The 19597-nt window shown below is 38.3% G+C and overlaps 2 protein-coding genes across 4 annotated transcripts; one reads left to right on the forward strand and one right to left on the reverse strand.

Annotated features, from left to right (window-relative positions):
* Positions 1 to 123: 123 nt before the first annotated feature.
* znf592 (zinc finger protein 592) lies at positions 124 to 8591 on the reverse strand. 2 transcript variants are annotated; one of them, XM_082539085.1, is made up of 9 exons: positions 8516 to 8591; positions 5669 to 7920; positions 5037 to 5215; positions 4767 to 4940; positions 4520 to 4679; positions 3733 to 3996; positions 2449 to 2561; positions 2223 to 2364; positions 124 to 2139 (listed from the first exon to the last, which is right to left on the reverse strand). In XM_082539085.1, the coding sequence occupies exons 2-9, from the start codon at positions 7898 to 7900 to the stop codon at positions 1639 to 1641; spliced, it is 3765 nt and encodes a 1254-aa protein (XP_082395211.1). In that variant the 5' UTR covers positions 7901 to 7920; positions 8516 to 8591; the 3' UTR covers positions 124 to 1638. The 2 variants fall into 2 exon arrangements, with proteins under 2 accessions (XP_082395211.1, XP_082395210.1); XM_082539084.1 differs by lacking the exon at positions 8516 to 8591 and adding an exon at positions 8332 to 8505.
* slc28a1 (solute carrier family 28 member 1) lies at positions 6096 to 19525 on the forward strand. 2 transcript variants are annotated; one of them, XM_082539086.1, is made up of 19 exons: positions 6096 to 6132; positions 8481 to 8629; positions 11082 to 11161; positions 11235 to 11317; positions 12107 to 12198; positions 14057 to 14246; positions 14343 to 14484; positions 14694 to 14807; positions 15261 to 15335; positions 15421 to 15501; positions 15600 to 15680; positions 15796 to 15921; positions 16876 to 17006; positions 17110 to 17278; positions 17828 to 18025; positions 18117 to 18198; positions 18299 to 18397; positions 18491 to 18596; positions 18739 to 19525. In XM_082539086.1, exons 1-19 carry the CDS (start codon positions 6101 to 6103, stop codon positions 18857 to 18859), a joined length of 2151 nt encoding a protein of 716 aa, XP_082395212.1. In that variant the 5' UTR covers positions 6096 to 6100; the 3' UTR covers positions 18860 to 19525. The 2 variants fall into 2 exon arrangements, with proteins under 2 accessions (XP_082395212.1, XP_082395213.1); XM_082539087.1 differs by lacking the exon at positions 6096 to 6132 and adding an exon at positions 10567 to 10806 and having other exon boundaries at positions 8612 to 8629.
* The last annotated feature ends 72 nt before the right edge of the window (positions 19526 to 19597 follow it).

Here is a 19597-nt window from a genome sequence, read left to right on the forward strand (position 1 = left end):
CTGACTTGCTGTGACGATTTTAAGCACGTGACCTCGTCGCAAAACTACTGATTATCACACCCCGATTACATTAAATTCTTTCAACCCAGCAGGTCTGTAATGAAAGACAAGACAGAGCAGATCTGTAATTAAATGCACCAATTTATTTGTAAGTACTTTAATGTAACAGCAAGGCACGTAGACCACTGCATGCTGAACAGATGAAATGGCTTAAGAAATGCTGTAAATCCAAGTTTAATTGGCTACTGTAGGTACACAAATTCTTAACCAAGTCCTCACTGTACACAGTATCAAAAAGTACAAATATCTTTCGACAAGCATTACAAAAAGACAAACAGTGAACAAGTAATTCCTCTCAGCCCCTGCAGGTAAGCAGCTGCAGTGTGGTGATTCGAGGGCTTACAGAGAATCAAAGAGCTCACACAGCACTTTCATAGAAAAGTTCACTTGTCAGTTGAGTCAATATGACCATAAAAAGACTTAATGTCATTCCCAAAATAATTTATAAAATTTATTAATGTGGGATAATACATTTTTAAAACTAATTTTTTTACATTGCACTGAGATTAACTGCAACTTCTCGAAGCCTTTCGACGTTTAACAATCACTGCCATTTACCACGGAGGTAGGAACTGTCACGTAGTCAATACAAAACGAGGTGTCGCTTCACATATCAGAGCCTGCAACCGAAAAGTATCCCCCTTTTGCCAAGTGCTAATCTAAGATATTTTTTTATTTTAAGTCACTGCATTCCCATTCATGTTCCCAGGTGCTGATTCATAAAACATTAACTCTGACATGCTGATGAATTTCACTCTCACACCTTCTCTGGATCATCCTCAACAAATGTACCCTGATTTGACGTAACATTGACCGTTCACTTGCTGGAAAAAAAAAACCCCAAAAAAACAAAACAAAACACTTCTGGCAATTTGAGGTATTTTCAATACAGCAATACTGCTGCAGAACACATGTAATACCTCTTCGTTTCTCCCAAACACGTGAAAGAACACCCCCAAAACAGACAGTATAAAATTGTTTTGTTTTTTTTAAAAAAAAAAAGGCCAAACCATGAACTTGTAATTACTGCTTTTACATGAACAATCAATTATACTGTGTTTCGTAAAAAATAAAAACCTACTAATATTAAAAAAGCAGCCTGAATCCTTCAGGATTTAGTGTGAGGCATTAAATAATTTGAAACAATACCTGAAACTCTACCAATACACTGTTACAATAATCAATACCAGACCGTAAAACAAACACACATTCCTGAGTCTCCTGCCAGGGTGGATGGAAAATGTTAAGCAAAAAATTTTGACGAAAAAAGAAAAAAACAGAAGGGGGAAATGTTTAACCGTAGTATGAGTGATGAGTGCAGTTATATGTGAAAGGCAAGATTAATATATTACCAACATACAAGGTTAAATTAAAAAACAAAAAAATAATATGAAAATATTTGTTCTGTATTAAATATATGTATCTGCTGGAATATACTGCACCGCCTCTAAATAGGTTGTCCAAATTAAAGGCATTACATCTTTGTACCACCTGCCTAAAAACATCAAGCATCCCTTATGACTTTCACATGAAAACTGAGGATATTAAAGCAGCTTTAAACAGGAGCTGAGGTGGCTCTCACTGCTGGAGAGAGACTGCTTGTGTCTGAGAGTGAGTGCTCAGATTTAAGTTACAGTCTGTGCTCGTGGAGCAGTGCGGACTTTCTTGCTCTCCGGCCGGTGAGGGATCAGATTTGTTTAGCTGGTGAAACAAATCGTTTTCCTCATCAGATTCTGCTGATCCAGCCAGCTGATTATCCTGCTCCTTCTCTTTAATATCTCCCTCTACTTTTTTCTCCTCTTCCTCTGGATCTTTGACTTTGTGTACGATGAAAAGATGTCTATTGAGAGACAGCACGGACGTGAAACACAGGCCACAGTGAAGGCACTGAGGAGTGTTCTCGTCGGTTTTATGCTGAGGTATATGCTGCTGGAACTCTGTGCTGTTGTCTGTGACGAAGCCACACTTCGAACAGCGGAACTGAGTTTTCAGACGCTTAGCTGAAGGAGCCTCGAGACTACCCGCAGGATCCTGAACCTCCATCTGTGTGCCCACATCAGGTGTTGCTGATACAAGCCTCTGGAAATCACAAGTTATGCAGTTTAGACCAGTGAGCAGATTGGAAGCATTTATGTTTGTGTTGAGAAATAATAAATTGCTACCTTGTCCAAAGCATTTTTGTCTACTTGGATGGGCATTTTTGGCATTTGGCTAAGATCAGGATTTTTTATTCCATGCATAAGGCTGATGTGGTTCTTCAACATCACACTTGACGTGAATATTGTCTTCTTGTCCATGCAATACCTAACAAACAGGGATGGAGCAACAATTAAAAACTGCTTTGTGGCCAAAGTTACTATTATTATTTATACATTTTCAAAATCTTACCAACAGGTATAAGTCCTCTTTTTCCCATCATGATCATTGCGAATGTGTCGTCTCAGACTGATTGCAGTGTTGAAAGACAACACACAGTGTCGACAGGGATACTTCTTCACGGACTGTTGACAAAAAAATAAAAATAAATAATTTGTAGGAATGACAAGATGAGCTTAAGTGAATTATTTAAGCATCAGCCTTGAAACAGACAATTTTGGATCTAACTGGGAATTCAAACCAGAATAAAAATGCATCTTGCTTATACTGGTTGACCTAAAAACTCTGACTTAGAGGTACAGGACTCATTTCTGCCCTACTGCTCGTTGGCTACTCACAGCTGTGAAATACTACTGGTCCAACTAATAGTATTTCCCAAACACGTACTCAACTAAGTATTTTTTTCTACTGGTTCAATTACTTTATTTCCATTACGCACAAAAACAAAATATGTTCATAATAAACATAATAAACCTCACCCACCCCTTCTATTTTTTTATTTTTATTTAACTTGAGTCACAGTTTACAGCACAGGGGACTCTCATCACTTCTGTTATTTTTATCTACTATATTTTTATTTTATTCTGTATTTCATTCTAACAGAACAAACTAGGAAAAAGTGTTTGCTTTGAGAACGTTATTGTTTCAGTTTCTTGAGCTGGAAATTCTGTGCTATTTTGGTGTAGTGATGAAAGCTCTACAGCTTTCTCCATGATCCATCTCGAGCTAAACGTGTTGCATAGTAATATGTATAACAGTATGGTAAAATATGTAAAGCAGTATAGTAAAAAGAAAATAAACAAAACAGAGCAGTGTGTATGGGGAATAATTTTGCATTTGTACTCATTTGGTAGCAGGGTAAGACGATTTCTACTCAGTGTGAACTGAGGCCCAATGAGTCTAAAAACTCACTGTGTATCCTGGAGAAAGCAGAGGGCATGGGAAAAAAAGGAGGGTGGTGGTAATTGGCAAGCTGCTCCAGAGTAATACTGTATATTCTACATGACCCAGTTTCAATTCAAAACACAAATTTTACATTCTTAAAAAAATAAAAATAATTGTGTTTATATGGAAAAATGCCAATTCAAGGCATCTAAACCCAGGTACCACAGTTTTAATACAGGAACCCAGACAAGGCTTTACATGATTTACTGATGTTGCTGTCTGAGCGGTCTTCTGTGGCACACTGTCGGTATATCTGTCAAGATTTTAAGACACCAACTCAAGACATAAGAGCGCAACACTCAGTAATGTTTTGCATCAGCAGACGTCAGTGCGGGGTCAGTGCACCCTTACCTTTCCGTGTGTGGTCTTCAAATGGGAAACGTAGGCATCTCGCTCAGTGAACTGCTGCAGGCACTCGTTACATGTCCATCCAGCGGGTTTCACACGATTTAGGATTTTGCTGTCTTGCTCAGATTTCTCTCTAGTAGCAACTGTTTGTTTAATAGGGTAGTGACTCTTCTGTTTTTGGATAGACTGAGACTCCTGGTGCAAGTCAGCATGCTTAGTTTCTTTCTTCTTCTCTGTCTCTTCAATCGTGTTTCCTACATGCACACCCTGCAGAACAGGAAACACAAAATTCACATTATTATGCTCAAACGTATTTACACAGTAACATTTAACTGTTTCTTTGCTGGTGTTTTAACAAAAGAACACTACTGCTGGAGCATAAGTTAATGATTTCCCGTGTTGATTGATCTGTATCAGGTGTATGGTTTTAAAGGTTTTAAAAAAAAAAAAAAAAAAAAAAAAACCAAAAAAGTAAACATGATAGGACACAGCACCTTACTTTTACTGGATGCACTTTATAACTCTTCTATGGACTAAGGAACCTTTTTTTCCCCAGATGTCTGACAACTTTAGCACAAATCATTTTAGATAAGAAGTGTGGCCGCAAATATAAACTCCTATAGACATCCTAAACTCCTAAAGGATCACTTGCAGGGAATATATTAAAAAAAATACTGACAACCATCAGTGCTACACCTCACCAGTGCTTACTGACCACTTTTTATGTCTGAGAGGTAAAAATGATAAACATGTAAAACATCTAAATAAAATGCATATATTTAATTCTAACCTTGAAATGCTGCATTAATAGCAGCTTTTGTGGAAAGACTGAGTTGCATTCTGGACACTTAAATACAGACGTAACACGCTTGCTGGAATTCTGATAGAAATGCTGAAACAGTAGCTGCTTTTTCTTGAACATTTTCTCACAGGAACACTTTAAGATTAACCTGCAAAAAGAAAGCAAAAACTGTTAAAGCAGCCTATGAGGAGAAGCCCACAGTTTTCAACCGTCAGGTCATGAGATGTTAACTTACTCTGGAGTTGTTTTGCTAGTACTGTGTTTATTTTTCAAATGCAGTTCACAGTTGTCGGAGGTCTTGAATGCAACCGGGCAGATGGAGCACTTGTACAAGACCTCACAGTGTTTTTCTTCGATATGAGTCTTTTGTCCTTGAAGGGTCCGGAAAACCATATCACAGTGAAGACATCTGGAAGAAAAGGAAAACATAATTGTTGCAACAGTGCACTGTACACTGTGGGTTTTTTTTAAAAAAAAAACCTGCATTTCTTGCCAAGTTACTCACTTGTACCAAGCCTTGCGAGCATAGTGCAGGCAGTTTTCCCTGACGTGCTTTTGGATGTCTGCAGAACGACACAGGGAACCACACTCAGGGCAGCAGTAAGGGGACTTATGTGCATGAATGCGTAGGTGAGCTCTGAAACTGCACTTGTTGGGCAGCAGCATTGAGCAACCTTTACAGATCTGGTATTTCACAACAGAACAGAACAAAAAGACAGTTTTGAGTGGAAAACAAACAAACAGTGGTGCCATTAAAAAGGACAAATCTGGTGATAGAGAAAATACATTTGTTTTTATAGAAAACAATCCAATTAACAGCTACAATGAAGTAAGTAATTATACAAAGCAGTATTCTCTCTTTAGCTAGAATAAGCTTACTCATCTGTACCTCAGTAATCAATCAGAAACAGATCAGATAAATTATCTACAAAGTGGCACCAGGCATCGTGTTGCTTCATTATGATAAATCTATGCCCTGAAGCGCACTTTTCTACTTTGATTTGAGTGACTTTTACAGATTAAAAACATTTAAGAGTAAGCACTAATAGGCTTAGATACTTGCTAAATTCTGCAAGGTGGTCTTCTCAAGTGATTTGTTGTCACCCTTATACTTGAAAATGTCAATTAGCTACTCACCAGTTCTTCTGTATCTTCTGACAGCTTCTGGTAATGGCCTGCGAGTGCTTTGTAGTCAGGCAACTGCTTGTTACACTCCAAACAACGGAGTCGATGGCGGATGACGCTTTCTGGATACAAGGGCAGGACAGGCTCACTTTTAGGCAAGACTAATGGCGAGGAGTAAGTGCCCACACTAACCAGTTCACTACTCAGGGGTACAAACATTTTTTCTTCTGCTATGGGCTTCAAATTGAGCTGTGTGCACTGCATCACTGTGCCACCGTTCTTGTGTTCCCTTGCATGAGCCAACAAGGCACACTTGTTAAAAAACACCAAAGTCTTTGCGCAGTGTGTACATCCTACTTCAATGTGGACACTCCTCCTACTGTAATGAAATGCGAGGCTCTTCTCCACCCCAAAGGAGTCCCCACACTCGAGGCAGCAGTATCCATGTGGTGGAAGGTTGATATTGGTTCCCGGAGGTGGGTTCAAGTTTGGCACATATGTAGGCACAGGGTTGGCACTGTTCAACAGTCTGTTTAAAGTTCCCGCAGATGGGTTCGGATTAGACAGGTGGGGATAAGAATTGGCTGTTTTGACCTGATGCACTAATGGGACAGTACTGTACACTGTGGAGGAGAGTGTGCGTTGACTTTGTTGATAGGAGGTGGTTCGTGCAGCTACTGAAGCAGCAACGCTGTGAGGGACAAGGTTTAGACTAGCTAAGTGCATTGCTTTTGGAAGGAAGTTTGTGGTAGTTGCATGGCCTGTAGTGGCTGATACTCTCTTTGGTTTGTGCACTTGATGTGCGGCAGATCTTTTGACTTTAGTATTACGGACTACTGGTGCAGAGCGCATTACACCTGACCTCCGGGAGTTTTCCTCCGACTTCCTGTTTGAAACTTTTGCCGAAGCTGTATTGGCTGCATTACCTTTACTTGGCACCCCAACAACACCATCAGGAGCTTGAGACTGATGTGGAGATGCATTACAGTATGAATCATCACTAATCATACTCTGCGATGGAGAGGATTCGTAGGCAGAATGCACGTCTTCATTTTCTGAATCTGGGAGCACACTGGTGACGGTACGCTTGATCTGCCCAGATGTGGTTTTAATGGTCTTAATCCTGACCTTAGGTATGGCTGGAGGTGAACCAGATACCACTGCAGGGGATGCTTTGCCACTACTGTCACTGCAGATACTCACAGGGCTATCAGGTGGTTTCCTTAATCGTTTTACTGCTTCAAGTGGACTTCTGGGGCTTCGTGGGGATATGGGGACCTTGGGGCTAGCTTTCATGCAGTCACTTTGAACAGCTGGGGATTCTCTGTGATCTGTCTGCTCATTGGGATCTTTTCTAGCATTCAGAGCCACCAGAGCATCAAGACAAGAGGATAATTTACATGTCTGTGACTTGACATGTGGATAAGGGGCAATAAGGGATAAGGGAACAGTCACTGGTGCTCCTGAATTCCAGTTGGTTTCAGTGAAGTTCTGGTTTCCTAATTGTGGAGGAAATTCACTGTGTAGTCCAGGTGTTTTCTCTGCTTCACTACTACCACAGATGTCAGAAAGCTCCTCGCTTCTACTACTTTCTGCTCCTTTAATCCTCTGTATGCTTTCGTAATTATTAGAGTCCTTGGAAGAGTTATCAAACATGCTAAGGTCCATTCTTTTGGGATTGTGACAGACTGAAGTGTCCAAAACTGAAGCTTCTGGGAAACATAGTCTGTCTTCGTTTGGAAGTATTTCCTCTCTGCTTGATTGGGTGTTTTCATGCTCAGGACTGGAGACTGGACTTAAATCTGAAAGTGCCTGAGGAAACAATGGTGCCTCATCTGGTATAGGTGGCTTTCCAGAAAGCTCACTTGAAGCCTTCCCATTCAATGTGGACACAAATGATTTGGAGAAGCTGGTATTAGTTGTCTCAGCAGAGGTCACAGAAGTGTCTTGTCCCCTAAATCCATTTTGCAATGTTGGTCCCGAGTGAAGTCTATCACTAAATTCTTCAAGTAACTCCTGCCGACTTGTATTTTTCACAATAACACTTACAGCTGGGACATCTGAGGGTGGTATAGCTTGGTTAGTCAGTAAGCTGTCATCCAGACACATCTCTGTGTGTTTCAGCTGACTTTCTGTTTCCTCATGACTCCCCTGGATGGGCTCTTTGGCATCCAATCCAGTGGCATCTGGGATGTCAAAAGCTGCCAGGAGATCATCAAAATCTGGGGTCTTCATGTCACCCATGGCCGTACAGTCTCACAAACCTACAGAAAGACGCAGCTGTGACTTAGCATGAGCATAAAGAACTGTTACAATAAAAAACTAAAAGAGAAAAAAAGCTGTTTTATAAACTGAAGAGTAACTATTTAGCAAATGAGACGCGTCATATGTCAACGCTAGCTTTAGCCAGCAAGCTAAACGTGGGCAACATCTCCAGCGCTAATGCTAAATATGCAATAAAACACGCACAACACAAGCGATTTAACAGATAGCACAAACTTTAAACCCACTCACTGGACAAATTATATGACAGATGCACACAGGAGCCAGCTAACAAGCTAGCTGTAAAATGGAGCTAAGCTAGCGAGTTATCCCCCATCTTAGCAACATGCTACAGCGTAAATAATTCAGCCAAACGAGTAAAGTCGCCACGTAATGATACACAGGGTGCTCACCATTTGATCCGAGTGTGTTAAACAGCTCTAGTAAACTAGCTACTCAGCCATTTAACTGTCTGCACTAAATATTCGCAGGCTAGGCTGTTTTAATGTTTCATAGCTAGGCTACAAGCTACTAACGTTAACTTCGTTTTCCTTTTCCTCAGTGGGAAATTGAAACCCTCGGCGCTGTCTTACAGACCTGAGGTTGCAGCGGGAGTGACTGCTTTCAACGACAGTACTAAAGGTCCACCAAAATATTTATTCAGGTTCAGGACGGAGTTGCAACTCACAAACGACGAAGCTTCGGTGTTCGGTAAGGTTGGGTAATGCTAACAATATTAAAATTTAATGCAAATAAAAACCTTGAGTCCGGGTGAATGTATAATGAGGCACTAAATCCTACTAATAATATTGAAAATGCAAACAAATAACATTATTATAGGTGTCGGAAAGCTTGTTTCGAATTCCCTAAAGCTCTTGTCTTTGGTTAATGAAAAGTAAACACAGAAATATAGCCTTGTCCTCCTAATTTGGGTGAATTTAAAAGAAAAATTCAAGCCCCAAACGACCCAAAATGCAAAAACAGTGCCTTTCATCAGACACGTCTGCCTGGCAAAGATCTCTCAGCTTCAGGGGATGTGCAAAATACTATGTATGCTCAAAATACCTTTAAATTACGGTTTTGTAAACCGTGATATCTGTATACAGCTATTCATAGACATAAAACTAATCCTATCAGAAATATATAAACATCCCTATAACCACCAATTACCAAGTTCATTTGGCTTCCAGTTATTTGTTAAAGTGTTCATCAGATCCATGCTGTGAAATGTCACAAATCATGCTCTAAACTGGAAGTCATCCCAATATGTCTGTGGTATTAACACTTTATGGGCTAATAATGGGTTTTTGGCTGTAATTAAGATGATAATTTGGTGAGGAGGGTGATCTTCTCTAAAGATCCATGACCTCAGCAGCCTCTGATTTGGGAAACTGCCAGTATTTTAGTGAAGAAGCTATATAAACGTCCTGTAAGACATAACTGAGGGCATTAAAGCTCTACAGCTTCCTTCCCGCAAGTCAAGGTTTCCAGAAGTGACAGCAGTTCGCATTAAATTTATAGGCGCATGCACTTAGTCATCAGCTAACAATAAATAAATAAAGGCTTTATTTAGTGTAAACGTAATAGAAGTAACATGCTATTGATTGTATGCATTTAAGAGATGAAACAAACTTATTTTGCTGGTTTAAAAAAAAAAAGATACTTAAATATAAATTGACAGACTTATCAAACTCAGTTTAATGCTGGATGAAGTAGAGGGCTTCTTATTGAATTAATGGTACATTATTCCCACTCCACTGCCAATCTGAGCTTGCTAGGGAAATTAACATAAAAACAACTCCTCGGGCTGCTGATTCAGTCTATTTAATGTTGCGTCACAAAATCTGTTACTGATCATTAATATCTGTTAATGGATTTCAGGGTGCCAAGCTTTCTAACTGAAGGCAAATGGGCTGCACTTTTAAATATTAATTATTCTTTATCACTTCCTCCAGACAGACTGAGTCCCCACTGAGTGTCACCAAGCATGCACTAACTCTATTTCAAAGGAATCATAATTTTTTATGTGTTAGACAAGATTATATTTAACCAGGTGAAAGCGGAACAAACAGCTGCCACTACACCCAATCGTGAATCATCACCATGAAAGTAAAGTACGGGTTGCGCTGCAATATACTTAATTGACCAGATAACAGCTGCAGCTGAATTCCAGGCTCTCTGATTCTGAAGTACTCAGTGTGCTTACTCTTCAAAATAATCATAAAAAAAAGGAAGAAAAAAGATTTAATACAAGTTAACTTGACACTGCTGACGCTGACTTACCAAAAAGTGTCTTATATATCAAAGCCTTTCAGGGATAAAATAGTTGCAGTCAAATGTAAAGTGTTCACTTTTTGAGAGTTATGCTATTTTTGAAGGGTTATCAGCCACATATTGAGCTTTATTTTTAAGGTAGGCTAATATAACTATAGACTTATTCTGTTTGTGATATAAGGGCTCCTTTCTGTTATTAATCATGTTGATTATTCAGAAGCTTGTGACAAATGTATTTTTAGATACCCAATTTTAGTTTTCTATGACTTATAGGTGCTAACAACCTCCCAAAGATAAAGTCATGCCTGACCTACTGTGTTTCTTAGGAAATGCCTCTTAAGAGTCAATTCAAGACTCATCTTCTGTCGTTCCAGCAACTTAGGAAATGCAAAACATGGTCAGCTTCACGTCTCAAAGTATTGCTTCATAAGGCACATTAAATCATTCCTCCTGAATGACACAAACGTCTCCGTTGTGTACTTCCTGAGAGATTGGAGAAGTACGCTACGTGTCTGTTAATTAATGATAAGATGTTTCATTGAGGGCAGAGTATTCCCTGCGGTGTATTTTACAGCACAGCATTTGACAGCTGGGTCTAGGAGGACGCACAATGAGTAAGCCATTAACTCTGCTTTTCCTTGTATTAAGCTGTTTGTTCTGCAGTTGTGAATTTGTATTTTTGTGGAACAATTTTCATATAGATTCGCATAAGATTTCAGGATTATGTGGACATATGTTAAGCTTTCTTTATCTCACAGAGCAAAAAGCAAAAAAACCAAAAAAATCGAGATTTGATTTGTCACTTATTGTTCCTGCTCCTGCTTGTTCAAGTTGCAGCTGCTTTCCCACAGGCAGCTGGATAGAAGTGAATAATGATCCTGTTTTTCAGCGGACCAATACGATGTCCACCTCGAAAAGATAAGCCAGAACAATGGAAGCGGAGTGGACAACCATGCTTATGAAATAGAGGTATGTGTTATGTTGTCCTGTATTTTACTTTCAAATGAAACATGCTTTTAATAAATTACCTGTATTTTCCTAGGAGAATGACATTAATCACTACAGCAGCATAAAAAGTGAGACCAAAAAGCCTAAAAAAAGACTGGAACTGGGATCATACGTAAGGTGTGTCAGTTCAAGTTGTTTCTGTTTATAGAACTAGTCCTACAGTTTTATTGTGAGCGCTGTAATGTAAGTTTTTATAGCATGTGCCTTAGGCCTCTGTGCTGTATTTGTTTACTCGACAGTTTGTGTGTATACTTTACACACATACAAAACAAAATCTGTAATGGATAAGATTCTTTTAATCCAGTATATGGCTAAGATTTATCTAATGTTGTATAAAATAACCTGTGTGGACAAAAGTATTTGTGCCACACCGCTTAATCTTTGAATTCACGTGTTTTCAGTCTAATTGCCGCTGCTAAAGTTGTTGAAATAAACACCTGTTCGTGCATTCTGCCTTTAAAAACATCTGTTGAAGACAATTTTAAAGAGTTCACTGAATTTGACCATAGTACTGGAACACAAGGTCCATTTGTGAAATTTCCTCTGAAAGTATTTATTGCACTATTTATTGCATTGGTTTTTAGGAAACGTAGTTCAGCAACAAAGTGGCTAAAGAGTGGGGTAACCAAGAGCTCTAAAGATCACCAGCACCACTCAGTAACAGCACAGCTCCTCTGCCATTAATGTCAGCACAAGAACTGTGTGCAGGGAACTTCATGGCCTGGGTTTCCATAGGTCGAGCAGCTCGTGTAGGAGTAGCGTGTAGCTGACCTAGTACTTTTGTCAATATACTGTATACACAACTTGAAAATAATTTGAAATATGATTCTACTTACTCAAGAGAATTGCAGTGAACAATTGCTTTTGACTTTACTTCTGATTTTTGATTTTATTTCTCTACTTCAGCAAAGTTTCCGGACCAATCAATGCCACAGAGAATTACATCAAGGCTCATTCAAAACTCTTCAAATACATTGTCCTGGGTGTACTCGGAGCAGGTAATAATTTATGAAACATCAGTTTATTCAGCAGATATGCATCAGAATCAGAATCAGCTTTATTGACCAAGTATGTGTAGATGTGCAAAGAATGGGGCTTCATTTTTTTTTTTTTTTTTTGCTCTCACTCTATTTACCCAAATAAACAAACATACAATAGCAACCTGTACAGCACATTTATATTCATATATACAGTGGTGCAGAGTGCAAAGATGTTGGAATACATTATGGAATAAATAAAAGATTGATTACAACAACAACAACAACAATCATTATTTATAGAGCACATTAAAAGCCAGGGGCATGCCAAAGTGCTTTACATAAAACAATAAAATGATTTACACTAAAACATCGGAGTCATATAAGTGTGGGATTATGTTCACAGGTAAAAACCACTAATAGGAATAATCTATAGCACACAGCTATAGCAAAGTAGAACTGTACCATCATACACAGTGATAGAGAACATAGACAACGCAACAATAAAATAATAAAATAATTAGCACTATAACGTCAGAGTCATATAAGTGTGAGATTATGTTCACAGGTAAAGACCACTAATAAGAATAAACTATAGCACACAGCTATAGCAGAGTAAAGCTGTACCATCAAACACAGTGATAGAAAACATTGACAGTGCAGGACAATGCAAAACAACCAGACACATTAATAGAATAACTCACAAGAAGCGAGGCGAGAATTTAACTAGTAGAAAAAGCAAGTTCAAACAAATATGTTTTAAGCCGTGATTTAAAAGATTGAATAGAATCAGACGCCCGGATGCCAATCGGGAGATTGTTCCACAGCTCAGGTGCGGCTAGAGCAAACGCTCGATCACCTCTAGACTTCAAGCGAGATCTGGGCTGAACCAACAATAACTGTGAGGAAGATCTTAAGGCCCTCGTAGGAAGATATGAATTTAAGGGTTCCTTAAGATAACTTGGCCCTGTGTTATTAGTAATTTTAAAAGTAAACAACAGAATTTTGAATTGAATACGAAATTTCACAGGCAACCAGTGCAGATCAGCAAGGACGGGAGTGATGTGAGCAAACTTCTTAGTTTTAGTTAGAATGCGTGCAGCGGCATTCTGGACTGTCTGTAATCTATGTAAAAGGGTAGAGTGGAGACCATAATAAAGTGAATTACAGTAATCTAGTCTTGACGTTACAAAGGCATGGATAAGCCATGGACAAGTCATTGTGCGGGATGTAGTGTTTGGCCTTGGAAATAAGGCGAAGTTGGTAGAAACTAGATCTGACGACAGCAGATACTTGTTTATCAAGTTTAAATGAGCTGTCAAGTAGCACACCCAAATTCCTAACAGTGTCAGGGAAAGAACTAGTGAGAAAACCAAAAGCATCATGAAGTTTGGCACGAAGAGCGTCACTGCCAAAGATCATAATTTCAGTTTTCTTATCGTTAAGGATAAGAAAATTTGCCAGAAGCCATTGCTTGACCTCACACATGCACTCTCGAAAGTTACTCACGGACATAGCTAGATCATCATTCAGCTCAAAATAGATCTGGATGTCATCGGCATAATAGTGAAAGGCAATGTGGTATTTCTCAAAAATGACACTTAAAGGAAGCATATACAGTGAAGAACAGGGTAGGGCCTAACACAGATCCCTGGGGGACACCACAGCAAACAGGTACTACTGCTCTACATGCAATATGCGATATGCATGGGAAATGACAGTATTATGAATAGTATATAGGTATCTACAATGGTATATAGATATATACAGCAGGGTTCTGCATGGTATCCTTTACACAGGCAAAGTTTGTGACTTTTCTTTGAGTAAACTAATTTCAGTATAGACAGTGATCATGATGAATTGCTTTTCTCTTCTGTAGGTTATGTGGCGTACTTCATTGCGGCATGTGTCCTGGATTTCAAGAGGGCTACTGCCCTTGTAGTCCTGACCTGTTTGGCTGTTGCTGCTGTATCACTGGAACTTTTGAACAAGTACAAGGGGAAAAGCATCAGTCGCTTTTTCAAGCCCGCCGTCAGATGGTTTAAATCAAACTTGAAATGGATAAAATGGTGAGTGAATTTAAAGTTGGTGAAAGAACAGACTCTTTGTGAAGAAACTCCTTGTGACTATTAAGTCATGATGTGTGGCTTTAATGTGTTTTCCAGGGTTTTCATTTTGGTGGTTGTGGTCTTGCTTGTGGTGTGGCTCGCTTTAGACACAAGCAAGCGTCCTACCCAGCTTATCTCATTTGGCGGAGTTTGCGTGTTCATCATGCTTATATTCCTTTTCTCAGCACACAGGACAATGGTTAGTTTTCCACTGAGTCACAGCCTTTACTGTGATGACATCTCTTTCGAAACATTTTTGGGCATCGTATCTCAGATTATCTCTGTCCTTGTGCCCCTATCATCTTACAATTTAGTTGAGTTGCTTGCATGGAATAATTCTGAATTATATGGAGACTGCTTTATGTATCTCATGGCCAAAGCATTTCTTTTTTTCACATTTTGTTTTAGGTATCATGGAGGCCTGTGTTTTGGGGTCTCGGGATACAGTTCTGCCTTGGCCTTTTTATTATACGAACGGAGCCTGGATTTATAGCTTTCGACTGGCTTGGAAAACAAGTGCAGGTATTATATGACGATGAGCATTTCATTGTCAATCAAATTATAATTTAGACACCACAACTATTCAGCATAACACTTCCAAGTAACATTAACACTCATTCAGTTCTTTTATCATTTATTTACCTTCCATTTAAATTGTAGATGTTCCTTTTATGACACAACAGTGTGGACTCATGTTATTTTATTTACCACACATGCTTATCTTTAGACCTGCTTTATTACAGTATTCACCTTTACTCTTTGGTCCTCCGAGGGTTGAGTGTGTACACGCACGTGGCCTGCTAATTAATATACAGTGTGTTTGACAGCTTATAATCTCTAATAATTGGCGACTTTATTTACCTTAATAAAATGTATTGGTATGTGCATCAAAAATGTCATGAATTCATTTACTAAGCAAATGAATAATATATGAAATCTTATCCTGAGTTTCCATTTTTACAATTGTAATTTCAGATATTTCTCGACTACACCAAAGAAGGTTCATCGTTCGTTTTTGGCGATCTGATTGGAAACATTTTTGCCTTTCAAGTAAGTAAATGATTGGACCCTCAACCATGATTATGAATTATTTAACTTGAGCATTGCTAACCCGAGTTTTATGATTTTCCCTCAGGCTTTGCCCATTGTTATTTTCTTTAGCAGCGTGATGTCGGTCCTTTACTACTTGGGGATTATGCAGTGGTTCATTTTGAAGGTAAAATACACTGCTTGCAGCATCTTCAATGCTTCTGTGCTCCTATTGCTCATGTAGTAATAATCTGCTACTAAGGGCCACGATTTTTGTCCATGCAGATCTCGTGGGTTATGCAGATAACAATGGGAACGTCTTCCACAGAGACCTTGAGTGTGGCAGGCAATATATTTGTTGGGCAGGTACTTCTTGCTTCAACATTTTATTCAACACTATTTTACGAACATCATTGTTTGAACTTTTGTGCATGTACCTGTGAATAAGTGCAGAAAAAATTAAATGTTTTTTGTACATTAGACAGAAGCACCGCTGCTGATCCGCCCCTATTTGAAGGATATGACCAAATCAGAGATCCATGCTGTTATGACTGGTGGATTTGCCACAATTGCGGGCAGTGTTATGGGGGCATTCATCTCATTTGGGGTGAGATAAAACTTTTAAGATAAACCTATTTTCATACTAGCATAATGTATCTTATCCCATACAGAAGCATACAATAAAAACGTAACATGCACAAAAAAAGACAAAGATTCAACTGTAAGTTAAAGAAAACCCAAAGCAATTTAAGCTCTGAGTGCAAAACAACATCTTAAAAAAGTTGCAGTGAGGGGCATAGCCAGTACTGATTTCTGGCTCAAGGACCTTTGTTGTTTTATTTAAACTCCTGAGAGGGAACAAGCACAGCACTGTTTCTCAGTTACTGTAGGAACACAAACTGTGATAAGGCACCTGATTACTCTGGACTGAGGCTATGAAGTTAGTTGCAAACAATTTTATATAAAGAAACATTAAAAACCCTCATGGCAGTATTAAAAAGAAAAAGGAAAAAAATGGGCCCCAAAACTGAACACATACTTAGAAATACACCTGAATACCTAATGCAGATTTAACTCATTCCACTTTGGTCTTAGAGCTGAGAGAAAAACAGCCTTTGAGGTTTCTGAGAGTACAGAGTAATTTAAAGTTTTCAGTAGTTCTGCTGACAAGCATCATGACCCAGATTTATATAGGAAAAGATGGTAGCTGGTAGAGACATAGGTGTGGCTCCTTATCTTATCTAACGTGAGGTTTCTATCTGGGTAAAAAGCTGAATGAGCATTACAAAAGGATAATGAGGACTAATATCAGTGATTGTGTTTACCCAGGTTTTTCTTATAGCAACAGCTTTATTGCTGTCAGCAATTTGTGATATAAGAAAAAGGGAACCTTAAAAACAATTTACATGACTTGATATGTGGTATGTGTCTGTCTCGTTGATGGGTGGTTTTAATAAGTCACAACATATTCAAAGCATGCAAATGTATATTACCGACAGCGTTGCTAATCACTGCTGTAATTACCCTAATCAGTTACATGTTATTTAATTGTGTTTCACAGATTGATGCATCTTCCTTGATATCAGCCTCTGTGATGGCTGCTCCGTGTGCTCTGGCAATCTCTAAGCTTTCTTACCCAGAAACAGAGGAGAGTCGCTTTAAATCAAAGCAGAACATCAAAGTGGCTTCTGGGTGTGTACACAATTGAATTTCTTCTCATGATGTTGTCTTTTCTTTTTTGTGTGTGTTCGGTTCAGAATATCTTGTCTACATTTATTTATTTTTAACATTTCAGTGATGAGCAGAACATTTTGGAAGCAGTCAGCAGTGGAGCATCTGCATCAATAGGGCTTGTTGCTAACATTGCAGCAAATCTTATAGCCTTTCTTGCTATCCTCGGATTCATAAATTCAGCTTTGAAATGGCTTGGAGGAATGGTGGGATATCCTGATGTCACATTTCAGGTATGTTTTAGCAACAGAAAGTTAATGTGGTATCTTGATCATTTTGTAAACTCCTTAGATTTTAGAATTATATTTTTATATTATAACATTACAATGAAAATTAAGCTAAGTAAAGTTATCTAATAATAAATACTTGTGTTTGATCATTTAAATAATTATATCATAACTGTATGACGTGTAGTATTTTAATATACTTTGACTTGTATTATGACAGTGTAAAATAAATACCCAACTACTTATTCTGACAAATGTATTTAGATAAGTTAAGAATTTACAGCATAAACTTCCTATAATAGTGATTAATGTTTCTGACCCCACCCAACAAAGATAAACCATCTCTGGCTTGTGTTTGCTGGGTGGGGTGAATATGAGAAAGAAACCATAAAGTTAAAGTTGTCTGCTTATTTCCGTGTGTTTTATCTTAGGGAAACATTAGTCCGTTATGCACACAAACTTTGCTTGACATTCTGATTTACTGTGCTTTCCTTTTTCTGAGAATTTAAGATATCAGTCTAACAAATTTCAAATAACCTTATCTGGTCTTTGTAGTTAATTTGCTCTTACGTGTTTATGCCTGTGGCCTTTATGATGGGAGTGACATACGACGAGAGTTTCGTTGTGGCTAAGCTAATTGGGACAAAGCTCTTCCTCAATGAGTTTGTGGCGTATGAGGAATTATCTAAATTGAAGCAAAACAGGCTCGACGGACTTGCTGAGGTTATTGGAGATGAAAGGCAGTGGATATCTGTGAGTATATGTTTTTAGTTCTGAATATATTTTAAATTTTGTCAGTATGAATGTGAGCTGGAAATCTTTTTTTTTTTTTTTCTTGTTTCAGGTCCGATCAGAAATCATCACCACTTATGCTCTTTGTGGGTTTGCCAATTTCAGCTCACTGGGCATTGTGATTGGAGGTCTTTGTGAGTATTAAATCATATTATTGTCACATTTTTGCCTTGATCCAGAATGTGTTCTCTCAGTAATGGATTCTCTAACACTGTGTGTTTTCTTTTCTCCAAGCATCTATATGCCCATTAAGAAGAAATGACATCTCATCTCTGGTGTTTAGAGCCATGATCACCGGGACATGTGTATCTCTCATCAATGCTTGCATTGCAGGTAAAGTTCTGTTAGTTTGTTTTGTTTCCAGTGTATCTCCACAGCATCTTTCTGTGCAGTTTTTACAGAGCAGCTCTCACTCTGATTTTTCAGGCATCCTCTTTGTTCCTCCATTGGACTGTGTGGAGGTTTTTAACGGATCACCCTTCAATGCCACACTTTCAGACGTTGCAGAATGCTGTCAAGAGCTCTTTCAAAGGTATGCATTTACATTTTCATTAAAAAGAAGCTTGCGGGTGGCTAAACTAATTGGAAGAAATCAGATATGCACTCAGGCTATTAAGTATGACTTTGTGATATCTCGTTATTTTTATTTACATGTAAAATTAATTATTTTGCAGCACCATAAACAACGGGACCGTCTCATTTGAAGGATTCTGGGGCAATGTAGCAAACGCCACCATATTTCTCTCCAAATGTTGTCAGTGTTGTGGCTTTCCCGATGTGGATGTTTGTATTTAAAGAACAACCCGTAGCAGTCGTATGCAAACCACATGCAAAACATTTCTACAAGTATTTTCAACCTCTGTTCAGCTTTCCTGTGAGGTTTGTAAGTACAATTTGCTTGACTCACCAGTCTCTAATTGGACAAAGTTGTTGTGAATCACCACAGAAATTGGCAACGGGCCACCTGATCCACTTTGATGAGTTTAACACTGTCAAAAGTCATATTAAAGTACCAAAACAATAAAATATTAACTGAGTGGATTGACATAAAATGCCTTTCTATGTGTTTTGTAAACAGATATGAGCTGTTACCAGAAGTCACGGCCATTAGTACATCAAAAGCAAAAAGATTACAGTATATTGTGCCACATTAAAAAAAACAGCGAAACAAACAACCTCTTAGTAAACTGTCACATAGCTGTGGTGATTCATGTGCTGGTAAACAAGTTTCCCCCACTGGAGCTCATTTGCATACTAGTTTGTGTATTTGTGTCACATTTATTGTAAAATTGTAAAGCCTGCAGTACATGCATAACGTTTTTGAGCTGATTTTATCTTTTATGTATTATATTGTAAATCGGTCTTATAAAAGCCAAACTGGGAATCAAAACAAATATTTTAATATATATTTTAATAAATATTCTCAAAGCATTTTGATTAATGTAAATTTGTAAATTAATGTAAATTATATCTATATCTATCTATCTATCTATCTATCTATCTATCTATCTATCTATCTATCTATCTATCTAT

The sequence above is a fragment of the Aulonocara stuartgranti genome (genome assembly GCF_965226115.1).
Source record: "Aulonocara stuartgranti genome assembly, chromosome: 7".
In the NCBI taxonomy this organism is placed as follows: Eukaryota; Metazoa; Chordata; class Actinopteri; order Cichliformes; family Cichlidae; genus Aulonocara; species Aulonocara stuartgranti.